Raw genomic sequence first — 14,900 nt, 5'->3', positions numbered from 1 at the left:
ACCAGAAAAATTATGTGTGTCCTGTTTTCACAATTTTATCACCAACATTTTGACTGACGTTTTAAGTGTAAACAGGCAAAAATGTCTCAAGTCTGGTACATGCAATGTCATTGCCTTAAGTTGTAACGTGCTTTAAAGAGCAGGTCGTGAATCACTCTCTCTGGGGATTTCCAGGGGAGGTACAGGTGAATCCTTGAGTCCTACTCAACAACAATGTGGCGGTTTATGCATGTGGCATATTTTCAAACTCTTCTGAAGGTCACAATGAGTCAGAGTCTGCCTTTTTTGGGTGGACCCTGCAAATCGCAACTTGTGGCTTTATTTATGTGGAATATCTGGATATCTGCATCTCACGTGTATATCTATACCTCAAGTGTTCATGTGTAATTACTAATAAAATGTGGAAGAGATGATGTGAGTCTAGACTTAAGACTGTAAGTTTCTTTTACATACATTTTCTTCAAGGACAGAGACACCAGATACCTTCTGCTCTTTAAGTGGAGGAGTTTATCGCACAGTTTTATGTTGATTTGAGCTCCTTGTCAATGTTTTTCTGGCAGACCAACAGATTCTATGGCTAACATCCATTTTAAACAACCAAATTAACATAACACATGTAAATTAGACAAAACATCAGGAAAACTAAGACAGCAGAATAATGCCTTTCACGGCTGACTGAGTTGGCATGTTTATTAAATGTGAGTCCTAGTTTCAACTCATTTGGGTTTTTTTCAGTGATTATCAGACCATGAGGCACTCAGACAGGTAGAGAAATGTTACTGATGGGAACGTGACTGGACAAATGACATGGACTAAATCTCACAATCTTAATCTGACTTCACATTCACAAAAAAAGGCCACAAAAACCATGCACACGGTCACAGTAGTACAAAAATGCATTTGTCTGAGAGACTGGCGCCATCTAGTGTTGTGAGAGCAGCACTGGTAACCGATGCAACATTTAACATGAGGTGAACATAAAAGTGGTATAAGGCCACTTGAGGCCAGTCACATACTATTTTGCTCTTGTCATTAACTATTAGAAAAAGAAAACCGAGCATCCTCTCTTGAAGGATAGGACATTCAAGTTGTTGATTGGCCCACAATACACAAACCTCTCAAAACAAGAGGTCTTAACCAGAAAGCCTGGTGATAAATGACATCATTGTATAACCTAAAATCAAATGAGCAAAAAGTAACATTCAAAAGACTCAGGCAGCCACTATGAAAATCTGTGATACTCGTCAATTATAGATGGTCAGAAACCGTCAGCCTCTGAGCCTACGTCATATTTCACTAATATGACTTCTTGTTTACGGTTACAATTCAGTATTGTCACCCTGAGAGAAGGAACCTAATGTTTTGCTGTGACTGTCCTGGCAGCAGTGGCTGGTACATTTGGGAAATCACCACCTACTAGGAGTATCTCATGAGCCAGCTGGAGTATTAAAATAGCACCTCAAATGATAATAGATCATGTGCCAAAGTGGCTTTTGGAGCAGACAAACAGCCACAGTTCACCAGCATTTGGTTGGTAACTGAGGTAAATTTCCCAATCTGATCATCACACAATATAGATTGTCCAGATTGTCCTGGGAATGTGTTCAGATGTATTAGGTCAAGCAAGCATAAAAATGCCAAACAAATATCCCCTTATGTCATCATTTTCAGTGTCTAGTGCTTCATTAGGTGCTCTTCTCTGCTTCATAATATTATGCAAAACAACACAAGTGGACTGCACAGCAGTTTGAGTTGAATGTCTCCTACCCTGGAGCTCCCCTCAGCACTGAGAATCAGACAGACAGCGGTCTGGAGCTACACACAGACAGTCATAATGGAAAGTGCATGAGTCACTAATCAATGGACAAGCACTGCTGCTCACATGATCAACAACACAGTATGATTAAGCAAGCTCCTCTCTGTTGAAATCGGTTGTCTCGAAATCTCCACGCAAGTAAACCGTGTGAACTCACTCAGCGCTGTGAGGAGTGTGATCGTTCTCTTGGGAACATGCCACATAGAAACAAACATGAAATGCAATGTTACATTCATGAGGAAGTCCTCTAGCCTTCACATAGATATGAATAACAAAACTCTAGCAAAAGGAAAATGACAAAGACATAGTTTTTCAGTGCATCATCAAATAGTTTCTAATCACTTCAGTGAAAGTCAGAACAAACAAACAAAATTCACAGCACAATACCAGCTTGAAATGTTAAGTGTAACATGGCAATGACACTTGGTAGACCTGGAGGCATCACTCTGAAGCACACTGTGTCACAGCCAAGATCAGTTCATGTGGTGCGATATGACTAGCCAATCACTGAGAGGATAATTCAATGAATTATATTAAGACGGTAGAAGATCTCACAGAGGTGAGTCCAAATGAAGGGGGAATAAAGTATCTTGGGATAATTATAGTCTGAACAGAAGAAGATGTGGAGGATCTTAGCCAAAGAGAGGGATGTTAAGATATTTCGTCCCTCAGTACCCCGTTCTCTTGTCCTAGTGCTCCGTTTAGACCTGTGCTCGCTGACAGCAGAGGAGGGTGGTCTGGCACGGCGATCTTATAAGGCAAATTATCTTTAGTCAACATCCTCCTGGTGGCAGAGACCAAGCGGGAATAGTTGTCAGGGTTGTACTCTGAGACGCGAGGCCTCGTGCACAGTAAAGGCAGGTTGTCCCTGTCACCCCGAGACAAGAAGAGAGGCGGGCGCCTTTGGCTCTCGCCGTCCTTCAGGGAGTCTGGGAGGGGTTTGCGCTTACTCTCAGGCAGGAGCATGATGCAGAGCACAGAAAGCACGGCGAAGGAGGCAAAGATGACGTGGTGGAGGAAGTACCCGCCGTTGTTCTGGAGCTCCATCAGAGAGGAGGCGGCCATGCCGACACAGCCCGCTGCCAGCACCAGACCCAGACACCCACCTCTGAAAGGAGGGAAGGAATCAACACACAATAAGTCGTATTTTGTCATAAGAGAAGCAGACAACTGTGCACAGACATACTTCCTCTCAGCTGTAGAAATACACACTCTAGGACAGATGGACTTAGCTGGGGCAGGGGTTTTCAAACTTTTTCATGTCCTGGACAAGTTCACATTCCTTAAAGACCCCATGAAATGGATTCTTACTTTCTTAATTTGATGGATTTGGTGCAGTAAGGAATCATTCAAAAGTTAAAACCAACAGGATTTCAATTTGGGAGAGAGACACAATTTCATTTGAAGGGACAAGTGGATGAGAAAGGATGTTTTATTGGCTGACATTTTAATGAACATCCGCAGTGCAGGATGATGTCATTCTTTATAAGATACTCTGCTTTACAGGAAGTAGAGGTCATATGAGGTCATTTCATGGGGACTTTAAGCCATAGGCCTCCAGGGACCGATCAACAAGGTTTATCCTAAAAGAAACCATAATTTACATAAAAATAAGTGTTTACTATCTGAAGTATTTTTGGATAATGTACAGTCATATAAAATGATGATTCAAATTGTTCTAGTATACGTAGCACAGATTGCCTAATGTTGGAGGCCGCCATGTTTCAATCATGTGATTCAACACAGCTCTACAGAATAGAGAAGCTCCACTACACCAAGCAAAAAGGTGCCAGTACAGACATTCAAAATCAGTGTTGAAACGGTTTATTAGACCTTTAAGTGTTTTTTATTATTGTTAATTATTTATCTGTTATACTTGAAAAGTGACAAACAGACAAGGTGCTGGGATTAAAACATAAGGCTACAATCACTCGTACATTTTTTTTGTATTATACCCTCTAGTGACTTGAATTATAGTGAAATTATGCAACTCCTCATGTTGCAGAGGACCCCCTGGAAGTCCCTCAAGGACCCCTGGGGATCCCTGGACCCCAAACAGAGTAACACTTACCTAACTACAGTGGGCATGACCTCGCTGGCAAAGAAGGCACTGAGCATGGCGAGGGCCTGGGAGGACAGCAGACCCACAACGGACAGCACCAGGACCAGGCCTCCACGCAGGTCTGACACACAGAGAGGACAGAAGACGAACTAGGCTGACTTTTCTGTGCAGGAAAAATTAGAATTGGCAAGTGTGTTCCTTTACATGCAGTCCCACACACCTGGGCCCTGGCCCTCACATGCGGGTCACCGAGTTGGATTTGTTTGTTGACAGTTTGACCTAAACCCAAGACTTTCAGTTCCTCAAAATAACTTTACGATTTACTCGACCTTGTTACCGCAGCAACAGCTCCTTAAACTCAAACCTCCGTATTGTCAGGTTTAGTCAGAGTTAGCGGGAATTACGACCATGAATTTTTAAGATCCCACCATTCATGAACTCATTTCCAGACACAGCTCCTTCTTTTCCTTAGAAGAGCCACTTGATAGAAGTGTTATTATGAACACACGAGCTTTTACAAGAGAGCATCTTTGGTGAGTGAGACATGCATTTTATTACAATTATTTCTAGAAAGAGGTAAATGTATACCCAAAAATAAAAAAAAAAAATCCTGTCCCAGGTGGCCTTTAAAAAATTGTATGAATATTAGAGAAATAATATAAAAGAAAAAACAGAACTCATCTAACTTAATTTGGTTTATCCACTAGACCAAAAATGATCAAATGAACTACATTGTTTTAGAGTGTCTAATTATAATTGCATCTATATGAGCTTAAACTACACACTTTGAAACGTATTCAGCTAATTGAGCTATATCTGAGTCAACTTTATTATCAAAAATTATTATTTATTATAAATTCACTAAAGTTTGAGTTACTTATCTGAGCTTTGTGAAATCCCATCAAACAATAAATAATAATCATGTAAGCAGAGTATAATATTTTTGTGATGCAGTGTGGGCTTTATTTAATCTGCTGGTTTCTGTCATGATTGCTCAGTCATTTCAGAGGCAGTGACGGCAGTGAAAAGTGCTGCTGTCTCTTTAAATCACGTCTTACATTAAGCTTTTAGCCCATCATTTTCATCTGAATCTGGCTCCATCTAGTGGAGCCAGAAATAACTACACACTCCCAGATGCCACAGTAACTCACATTGTGCAGGTGATACCTTACAAAGAGAGAAATAAGGAATAGATTGATCACAGGATATGGTTGGAAATGTTTTTTTTTTTTAATGGCACTTTCCACTTTGATGCACTGACCGTATCATTTGTCATATTCATGCTGACCAAAGATCTGGCACATTTATTTGAAGCATAAGACTGTCAGAGAGGTGTGTGCAAAAAATGTTTTTATAATAGGGGTTATGTTTCTCTCTGTGTTCTGTGTGTTTTCAAGAGGGACTCTTAACTGTTTGTAGTCACTGAGAATGAGTGAGGGGGGAAAAAGCCTCATTATAAATTGTCACAACAAATTCCTAGTACGGTAAACATCAGAAGTGAATAGCTTATGAATTCATATGGACTTAGCTAGCTTAAAAAAACCCACAGATGTTCTAAAAGTGAAATATTAGAGTAAACCAGGCTGTGTGAGTAAGGAATATAACTTACACTGAGTGAGGGCCAGCAGCAGCAGCGATGACAGTCCAGTGATGATGGCGGACAACAACAGAATACCACGGCGACCAAAGTGATTGACAGACACACAGAGGAAGATGCAGGCGAGTGCTCCGGTTAACACCCGCAGAAAGTAGCTGAAATAGAAGTTGGTGGAGTAGCTGTGTAGGTTTCTGGTGAAACAATACTGGATCCCTGTTCCGATGAATCTGGAGGAGAGACAAAGGCAGACCGGCTCAAACAGATCCGGTGTCAGTCCATACAGACATCATGGGAAACAACAACAAATGAAAGACGTAATCTGTATGTAGAGTTTTTTTGTTGTTTTTTTTTTAAACAGACAAAAATAGTAGAGAGGCACAAGGTTTTAATCATGGTTATGCTGTATGCAGTTCAACATTTACTGATGCAGCCTGCCCTCTCTAAAACAAGCTAACAAAATGTAATGATGGCTTTCTAACAGGCTTTTATTGCTTCTTTGTGAAATGTGGGCCTCAATCGTCTCGTGACTTAAAAACCAGCCCTCAGTGTGTGTGTTCACCCTCTGCTACATTGTCTTCATGACTAAACTTAGCTTACAAAATTAAATTAGTAAGGAATGATAGTTGCCCTTAGATAGATAGATTCCCCTGGCCAGACTGTTTCATGAGCAAGGCAGGTGGCTTTAATATTTATGAATGATAAATATTAAAAACTCACAGGGTGAAGCTGAGGATGAGGCAGTTCCTCCAGATGACACGAGTCTGACGCAGCTCCAGGACTGAATGGTATGTTGGCTGGCAGTCCTCTCCATATGCTACATCAATCTCTATAAAGAGTTAAGACACAACTGTAAGGAAAGCAGTGAACATTCACACTAATGTATACATGAATCCAAATCCATCTTTTACTGTGGAATCATTTCTCTATATGGTATTCCTACAGCGAGATTCAATTTCTTGCCATTAAACTCAACAAGGACATCTATTCAGCAGAAATAGCATGCCATAATTTCCACTAATGTCATTTCAGGCCAGCATTTGGTACATTACATTTACCTTCATGAAAGACAGAAAGGCAAAAATAGTGTTGTGTCCACAGCAGATGGATTATACAAATCACCAAACATGACGCAATTCTTTAAAACCGACGTTTAAAAGTAGGAAACCTTGACAGGAGTGGAGTTTATAGGTAATACCAGATACAACCTGAGGGTTTGTGTTTGTCTGTGTACCTGACAGCAGTGTTTCACCAGGGTACAACTCATCCTGCATACACACGTTGTTCCTTGTGGCGAATACCTGGAAGCTCTTCTTTGCCTGGGAGATCTGGGCTGTGGCCAGCAGCCAGCGAGGAGATTCAGGAAACACTGGTGCACAGCTGAGGAACACCACCAACTTATAATACAGACTCTAGTACTCTCCACAACTTTCAAATATAGTGTGAATAAAACGACACAAATGGATGTACACATAAACAAACATAGACATCCGAAAAAGAATGATGGATTTGGTTGGAGGAGAAAAAGCACATAAGGTGTGTGATTTTTACTTGCTGATATACAACTTTATTTTTCTGCCATTTTAAAGGTGCATTGTTCAAAATTGCCAAGTGCTGATTGAAGTGAGGACCCTGTAGACTCAGCTGACAAAAAATGTGGAATAAGTGCATGACAATGGTTGATTCTACATGGTTCTCTCATCTTTGCTGACTGAGTGTTTAATATGAAAGGTACCACAACTGGTCATTGGTCATTTGTACTCTGTAATGGGTGTGATTTAAAATGTGGTGAAGAACAACGCTCAAGCAAAAATATTCTTCAGTACAAGTAAAATTACTGACTTTAAACAATATTCAGGAAAGCACAAGTACACAAAAAATGAATCAATTACAGTAACATGTAAATAAAGTTAGCTACGCCCACCTCTGTTTAAAGGCTATCATTGTGCCATGAATCAGAAACTTCATCATAAAATATTGAATGGGGTTCATGTGAAATTCCTGTTGGCACATGAAATATGGGTGTGGTAGTGTCTATTTGCAGGTGTTGCCTTCAAATGATCACCACTGTAATAAACTACTTTCAAAGTAAACATGTTTGGTTCAGTGAGCACGACTGTAAAATAATAATATACATGTACCACTGTTTACAAAACACACACATGGCACAGTCCTCCTACACATTCCAAACATGGCTGCTTGACTCACCACCAATAGGAAAGAAGCAGGAGCAGAGGCAGCGTGGCCACGGCCTGGAGAATGGGCCAATCACGGCACAGGACAGCGATGCCAGGCAACAGCAGCTCTGCACACACCGCGAAGAAGCCGCTGACCATGGCAACCATGAGCCGATGGGGAGGGTCGCAGAGCTCCAACCCTGAGGGGGTGGGGATGGGGGGGTGGGGGGTTGGCGAGGGTGATGACACAAATCAGACCGTGTCACAGTTGAAGCAGAACTAACATGTTAACCCAAGACCAACGCATTGTCTGCCACATCATGAGCACATGCCTGGTTCAAGATGCTAAACCGCACTACAGCTGCAAGTGAGACGTCAAGGGGTTCAAAGATTACTGCTGGCTGGACCTGCAACTAATAACTGTACTCTGTCGATCAATCACTTGGTTAGTTTCTGGATTAATCGACTGATCGTTTACTCTGTAAAGTGGCAAGACTAATGAGAAATGCTCATGAGACGTTGCAAGATAACAAATTGCTGTCTTCAAACTGTTTTCTTAGTCTGACCAGAAGCCACAAAATAACAAAAAATATTAATTTCTAACGCTATGAATAGAGAAAAGTAAGCAAATTTTAGCATCCTAGTGATGTTAGTGAAGCTGTAGTCAGCCGGCATTTATTTTATATAACATTTTTACTTGATAAATGACTGGAATGATTAAATCAGTTACCAAAATTATTTTATGTCGATCAACTAATTGATTATTCACCTAATCACTGGCGCCATCAGAAAAAGCAGTCATCCTGTTTTAACTCTGCTGTTGACTATAGAGCTGTGTGGGAGTGTGTTACACTGTGTGAGATTCCAGTGACCTTTAACCTGCTCTCAGCAATGCTCTACTTCTCCCTGTGTCACTTCCTGCTCACTTCCTTGTCCCCTGTTCTGTCCTGCTATTGTTTCCCCCGCAGAGGAGCTGCTGTGGCAGGACATCACTGAGAAACATTCCTCTCAAGACCCCACCCAGACCTACTCCAGTCCATCCTACAAAAACAAAAACAAAATCTGGACTCAATCAAACCCTGAACTCACAGGAATGTGGGAGTGTCTATGTCTGTCAAAAACGGATCGAGTGTATGTGCGCGCGTGAATGTGTGTGTTTCAGAGAGAAGTTATCAGTACCAAGCACCACCAACTCCTACACCAAGGAACGAGGACTGCTTGACTCTCTACTACACACACACACAGACACACACATACGCACGCACAGTTCCAGAAAGAAAAAGAAAACATTGCACCCATCTCTATCAATTATGCCTGTGTTTAATAATTAAATCGACACAGCTGAGTATTGTGATACTTCTTTTGCAATAGTATAGTGATGCTCCCTCCCAATCAAGTCTGACTTTATTTAGAGTCCCAAATCACTGTTTACGGTCTTAAAAAGGCTTTCCAGGCCCACAAGTTTACAGCAAACAAAACAGGACGACACACCCTTACTTACTTAATCTGCATATAATGTTGTGTGTGACTGCTATAGTTTAGTATACTGTGTTAAGCGAGAGCATTTTGCTATTTCTATTAGATAGATAGATAGATAGATAGATAGATACTTTATTCATCCCGCAGGAAATTCGCAGTTTTTCAGCAGTATCCACATTTTATCCATATTTTAATAAGTTGGAAAGGGAATTTTCAATTTAATCATTTTTAGTATGTTTGTCACTTGATTTCTCATCTAAAATGTTGTTTATTTTATTAGTCCACACAGACGCTATGCCGTATAGATCATCTTTTAAGATCAATTTATACATTTTTCTGTCAAATCTATAGAGTATTCCTGTGTGTTCCAGTGATACAACTCATATCATGACCCATGTCTTATGATATGTATAACATGATAAGGTCCCTGCTAAAAACCAGCCCTACTACAGAAATTTACCAGGCTCTCCTCACAGTCATACACACCGTCTCCTCACACAAGGGAGGGGGCTAAAGATTTGCCACAATGTGTGACAGTGGAGAGCTTCTACCGTGGAGAACCTTAGCCAGCTGACAGGCAGAAGTAAACCGATAGGTGAAAACCTTAAATTAAAGATAAACCTAAACTTTATAACCTAATTTTAAGTATTTAAATATTATGATACAAAGCAAATGATCCAAGCTCAGCAGACAAGGTGCATGCATTTTTGTCAAAGGGCTCAAAAGAAAAAGAAAAAAGTGATATCAGATAATACTGGAAAGATAGGGTAGTTAGATTACTGAGTAATTTAGGGATATAATAATCTGTAGTAGACTTGTATCAGTGCAAATAAAATGCAATAATTACAAAATTTATTGTCCATATTAATAATGAATCAGTTTGTTTTTTTAACCCTTGAACAGCGACTGTTTGCCAAGCACACAATCTCCTTTTCAGCAATGACATGCTTCACATTCATAGTGCTACACCCATTCATGTGGCGCAGCTGTCGCTATGCATCCCCACAGAAATCACAGGGACCCTAAAAGTTTTTCTTCTGGCACTGAAGTTGAAGGGAGCTGTCCTATGACGAGCTTTCACCATCAAAACACTCTTACTATTCAGATACCAGACAAAAGCTTGAATTATGTGAATATATTTTATTTTTATATATGAACTTGAAACAAGATCTCAGACCTTGCCAATTCCAATAAGATGGTCAGATATGACTGTAGAGCATAGAAACAGCCATAAGACTCACCAGTGGTACAACAGTGTCAAGGTTGGACTTCCAACACTGTAGCTGCTCACTAATGAACACTGTGGCAACAAATCCACCATAAAGGTAGATTCCACTCCAATACTAGCCTTAAATAAATAATGTATTACACAGACAGCATGACTGGGGACCTGGACTCTGTTGTCTCGTGAACTTGAGTTTGTCAAGCTCAAGTCTTGGTAACCCCTGACTACAGGCATGCAAGTGGCAAGTCTGATTAAGGTTGTTAGGATTTCCTAAAATAAAGATAAGATAGGATAAGATAGGAAAGCGAGCATGATTATTTGCCTCTGTAATGGCAAAATGGCAGTTTTCCTATCTTTGACTGATAAGATAGTTTGGCCTGTTAGGATTTCACTGTTCAGTGTGGACCCAGATCTGTGCTTCATATAGGCAGAGATACACCTGTTGAACATTTTAACTCTCAATATTTACTTCACTATCCACATTTATTTATTCTATTTTTATTTATTCATGTATTTATTTACTCACTCACTTACTTACTACAAAAATGCAATAAAACTTGGAGTCACTGACTGAGCAGTTGCTGCCTTTCTGCTGGAACACAAACCAAGAAGGGAATTTACTCAACCAGCATTTCTATGCCATGCTATAATCACATGGCTACATCTTATAACACATTTCCTGGAAGATAAGCAACTTTTCTTGCATCAGTCCAAACATACGGTCCACTCCTGCACTTTGTAAAACCCTGAAACAGCAGCAGCAGCAACAAATATCAGTTAGTGGATAAAGTCTCACCCTCCATGTCTATGGAGAAACTAAGATATAGGGAAAACTTTTGGAGGAAATTTAGGGTTACTGTATCACCTTAATAAAGGATATTGTTTCTTTTTTTTTCTTTCTTTCTAACCATCCATCCATCCTTTGTGTATTTTGTCATTTTACATTTCTAATAGTTCTTCATTGGGTGGTCTACACAGGTTAAAATGAAATAGTACAGTGGTTAAAAAACAAATGTGATTTAACAACAACAGTGGTTGCCTAAGTACAGTGCCAGCAAGAGTCCTTGAGACGGCACAGGAATTTTAAAAGTGCCCTCAAGAGTATAAACAGCAGTGAGCCACTGAGTGTGCAGTCAGTGAGGAAGCAGATGCATTATTTCTCCTCTCGAGGTGAAGATGACTGAATATCAATGAGGCTTAAAGGCAGGATAATAACAAGAAAAGCTCTTGAATGTGTAAGCTTCTGTGAGAGCACAGAATACTCACTGGCAATGTACGAGGACAGAAAAACCCCAGCCAGCATGGCGCCTTGAGAGAGACGCAGCAGCAGAAACACCACCGCACTGTTGGACACACACACCGCCACTCCTAACAGGCTGGACAGGCTGATAGAGAGGAGGAAACCTCGCCGGCGACCCAACCTGAAAACACACCAAGTCGAGGATGCATACAGTGCCGTTATTCAGACTGTCAGCGCTGTTGCTACCTCTCGGTGTCACATACACACAAGATATACAGACACACACACACACACACACACACACACACACAGATGTGAAAGGTAATTACCAGTCGCACAATGTCCCCAGGAGGATGTATCCCAGAATCCACCCTGTCATGAAGCAGATATGCTGCAGAGGGATCTTCCAGTAGTCACTGCAAACCAGGTTCCACTGAAACAGATGCAAGGAGAGGAAGAAGGTGGCAGCTGAGTGTGTTTCATTTCAGCGCTTTAGCATGTGATGAGGATGAAAAACTGTTCAAATAATTTTATAAGAGCTATATATTGTAACACATCATACGGCCTTAAAATGGGAAGCCCCAAACTACTGCTACCATGCTGTGTTCATTGTAATTTGACTACATAACATGCTGAGCATTGTAGGATGACAGGCAAACACAAACACAGAGAGTTTTGTGTGAGCAGGAGGAATGTAGCTCATGTCCCCCCTGATTGAATTAAGTGTCTGCTGACAGTATTATTACATTAGAGCAAAGTAATACTCAAAGTAGCACGGGCCAGCAGCTGTATGCCTGGTTAGCACCAGCCCAGTTCCTGCCTGTGTAGAAAGTGTTTTCCAGTTGCTTCTCCCCCTCTTCCTTTATCTTCCATTTCTTCTAATCTGCCCTTCCTGTGCAATTAAATCATTTAAAATGGCTTCTAATTTGATGGTAATGTATGACATGACAATGTGTCTCCTATCAGCACACCCAGTTGGGCTCCAACAAGCATCAAGAATATGGATATTATTTTATGCAGGTGAGAAGAACATGGTAAAAAAGCAAATATATGTAGCCTGTACACACCATCATTTTCCACATAATTTCAACGTGGCCATTATTGTATTTAAAATCTAATCAGATTTTCCTTTGTCTTAGCTAATGACGTCATGGAGAGAGGAAACCACTTCTGGCAAGGGAGGGGGTTCAGGGTCTCAGGAAAAGACATGGAGGCCTGGGACTTCCTAGGCATCATAAGAGAAAAGGACAAAATGCTCCTCATGGTCACTGCCTACAACCATTTCCTGGAGGCCACGGTAAACAGACAACAATCTGTGACAATGTAATGGGGAAACATATCAACCACTTACAACCAACATTTAGGATGCCATGATGATTGCCATGATGATTTACTTTACGGCTGACTTTTGTTATCGATAATGACTATGCCCTGGTTCTCAGTATCCTTCTGTGGAATGTAACCTTCATTTCTGCGCTCTCAAAACATTGCCTGCCTTTACACACATCCATCACAAGCATGCATGTGTGCGGTTTTTAAGTTGAGAAGTGTTTTTGTTAAGCTCCTATTCCAGTATTTGCAGAATGGGATGGATAGATCCTGAGTAGCACGAGACTGTTGACACGGACTTAGAAAAGATAAGATTCTGCTGCTTATTTACACATGCAATTACACAACAGGACACAACTGAATCAGATTAACCCTATGTTGCGTGCTCAGGAGTATGGCATTGGATATGACTTGTCCAACAGGATGTGTTCAGCTTGGAAATCTCTGAGAAACCAAGAACCCAAAGAGATCATGAAGACGGGCAACATCACTTCCTCTCAGTCTCTCTCTCTCTCTCAGAGTCAAAACTTCAGTTTAGAGGCCTGACACTGATCTTCAGCAGCAGTAATTTGTCCACTGCCTGGTTGAGCTGTTATCTAAGACCTTGGGAAACAGAGTCTGAGATAATTGTGTGAGAGTGAAAACTGCTCCTGGCATCAACAGGGCTGAAAAGTTTTAGCTGTTTAACCTGAGCAAATATTGAGTGAACACCGTGAGCAGGCGTCCTCAGTATCATACAGGCAGCCAGCAGAGATAAGCTTAACAGCTCTTATTGAGCGGAAACACAACCAAATCCAATTCCGCAGAACAATGATTTGGCTGATTTATGGGGAAGGGCAATAAACAAATTTAAAATTACAGAATTCACTATACCAAAGGTGTGGGTTGAATTTATTATTTCCTTTCTCTTGACTCAGAGGCATGAGTCTCATAAGAGATAGGCTGAACAAAATAAAAAGGCGATGAATATAAACAAGTATAAAGTAATTGTCATCACAACAGCCAGCTGCCAACACCAATAGAGCCTATCCTGAAAGGCTGCTGCTTACTGTGATGCATGTTGTTCATCAATATCATGTAGTTTTAATTAACCCTAAAAGTGGCTAAAATCTACTTCACAAAAAATTGAGTTAATAGATTTAAACTGCGTCTATCGTTCACTTAACCTATTTTGGCCAACTAACCTATTTGACCGGGCGGTCCAAACCTTGAACCGAGCCCAAACAAACAAATCCAGTCCTCAGCCAGCCCTCTGTTTACCTCGGTGACATAGTTGCTCTGGAGCCCCGCGGCATGAGTGTACTCCCAGCCTCTGGTGCAGGACACCCTCTCCTTTGGGACGTTTTCAGAGAAATCCGACAAGTTTGTAGGGTACTTAAAAAGTTCACAGTGACTCAAGCCGGTGCCGTTCACCCAGGGAATGGAGAAGTTGAGGTATCCTTGTCTGGTGAAGTTGCTGAGGAGGAAAGCGGAGGGCAGAAGCTGCGGGTCGGGTTTGCAGTGGTACGACTCCGGGATGAGAGTGTAAAAAATGTCGCAAAACAGGTTCAGAATGACCGCAAAGTTGGGGAACCAGCTGAATATGACCACGAAGCGGTTGTAACGTCCGTATCCGCCAACGTGAGGGTATATCTTCGTCTCATAGTCCATGTTAAGACCAAAGTTTGATGAAACAGATGGCTCGCCGCTGCGGCTGGCCATGGCTACACGCTAGCCGACAGAGCTGTGCGCGCGGCGCGGCAGTTGATGTTCTGTATTCAACAAGGCGCGCGGGCCAGAGGGGCAGGGCGGAGGGAGAGTGGGAAGTCCCCCGCAGCTCTGATGGGACAGGGGATGGATCATAGGAGCGACCAGGAGGGAGGCCAGGTAGTCGCGGAAAACACGGGAGACCAATGACTGGCGTCTGACTCAGACACCTTCGCTTACTCACGTGCTACTGGATTCCACTGCCTGCGTCCAAACGCAACTGACCCTGTGC

The 14,900-nt window shown here is 41.6% G+C and overlaps 1 protein-coding gene across 1 annotated transcript; it reads right to left on the bottom strand.

Annotated features, from left to right (window-relative positions):
- Positions 1 to 492: 492 nt before the first annotated feature.
- Positions 493 to 14,682, bottom strand: slc22a31 (solute carrier family 22 member 31). The gene is made up of 9 exons (XM_030048641.1): positions 14,183 to 14,682; positions 11,923 to 12,026; positions 11,620 to 11,774; positions 7,681 to 7,849; positions 6,707 to 6,852; positions 6,193 to 6,301; positions 5,488 to 5,702; positions 3,888 to 3,999; positions 493 to 2,924 (listed from the first exon to the last, which is right to left on the bottom strand). Exons 1-9 carry the CDS (start codon positions 14,621 to 14,623, stop codon positions 2,468 to 2,470), a joined length of 1,908 nt encoding a protein of 635 aa, XP_029904501.1. The 5' UTR covers positions 14,624 to 14,682; the 3' UTR covers positions 493 to 2,467.
- Between the last annotated feature and the right edge of the window lie 218 nt (positions 14,683 to 14,900).

This window comes from Myripristis murdjan, chromosome 3 (genome assembly GCF_902150065.1).
Source record: "Myripristis murdjan chromosome 3, fMyrMur1.1, whole genome shotgun sequence".
NCBI classification, from domain to species: domain Eukaryota; kingdom Metazoa; phylum Chordata; class Actinopteri; order Holocentriformes; family Holocentridae; genus Myripristis; species Myripristis murdjan.
The sequence above is the reverse complement of the archived record's forward strand: the minus strand, read 5'-3'. Positions and strand labels throughout refer to the sequence as shown.

Excerpts from the sequence above, each read along its gene's own strand:
- slc22a31 (XM_030048641.1), bottom strand. The coding sequence starts at position 14,623 with ATGGCCAGCCGCAGCGGCGAGCCATCTGTTTCATCAAACTTTGGTCTT. Across the intron at positions 6,302-6,706 it reads TGGTGAAACACTGCTGTCAG|AGATTGATGTAGCATATGGA; the intron begins GTACACAGACAA and ends AACTCTTTATAG. Across the intron at positions 5,703-6,192 it reads CTCATCCTCAGCTTCACCCT|ATTCATCGGAACAGGGATCC; the intron begins GTGAGTTTTTAA and ends TCTCTCCTCCAG.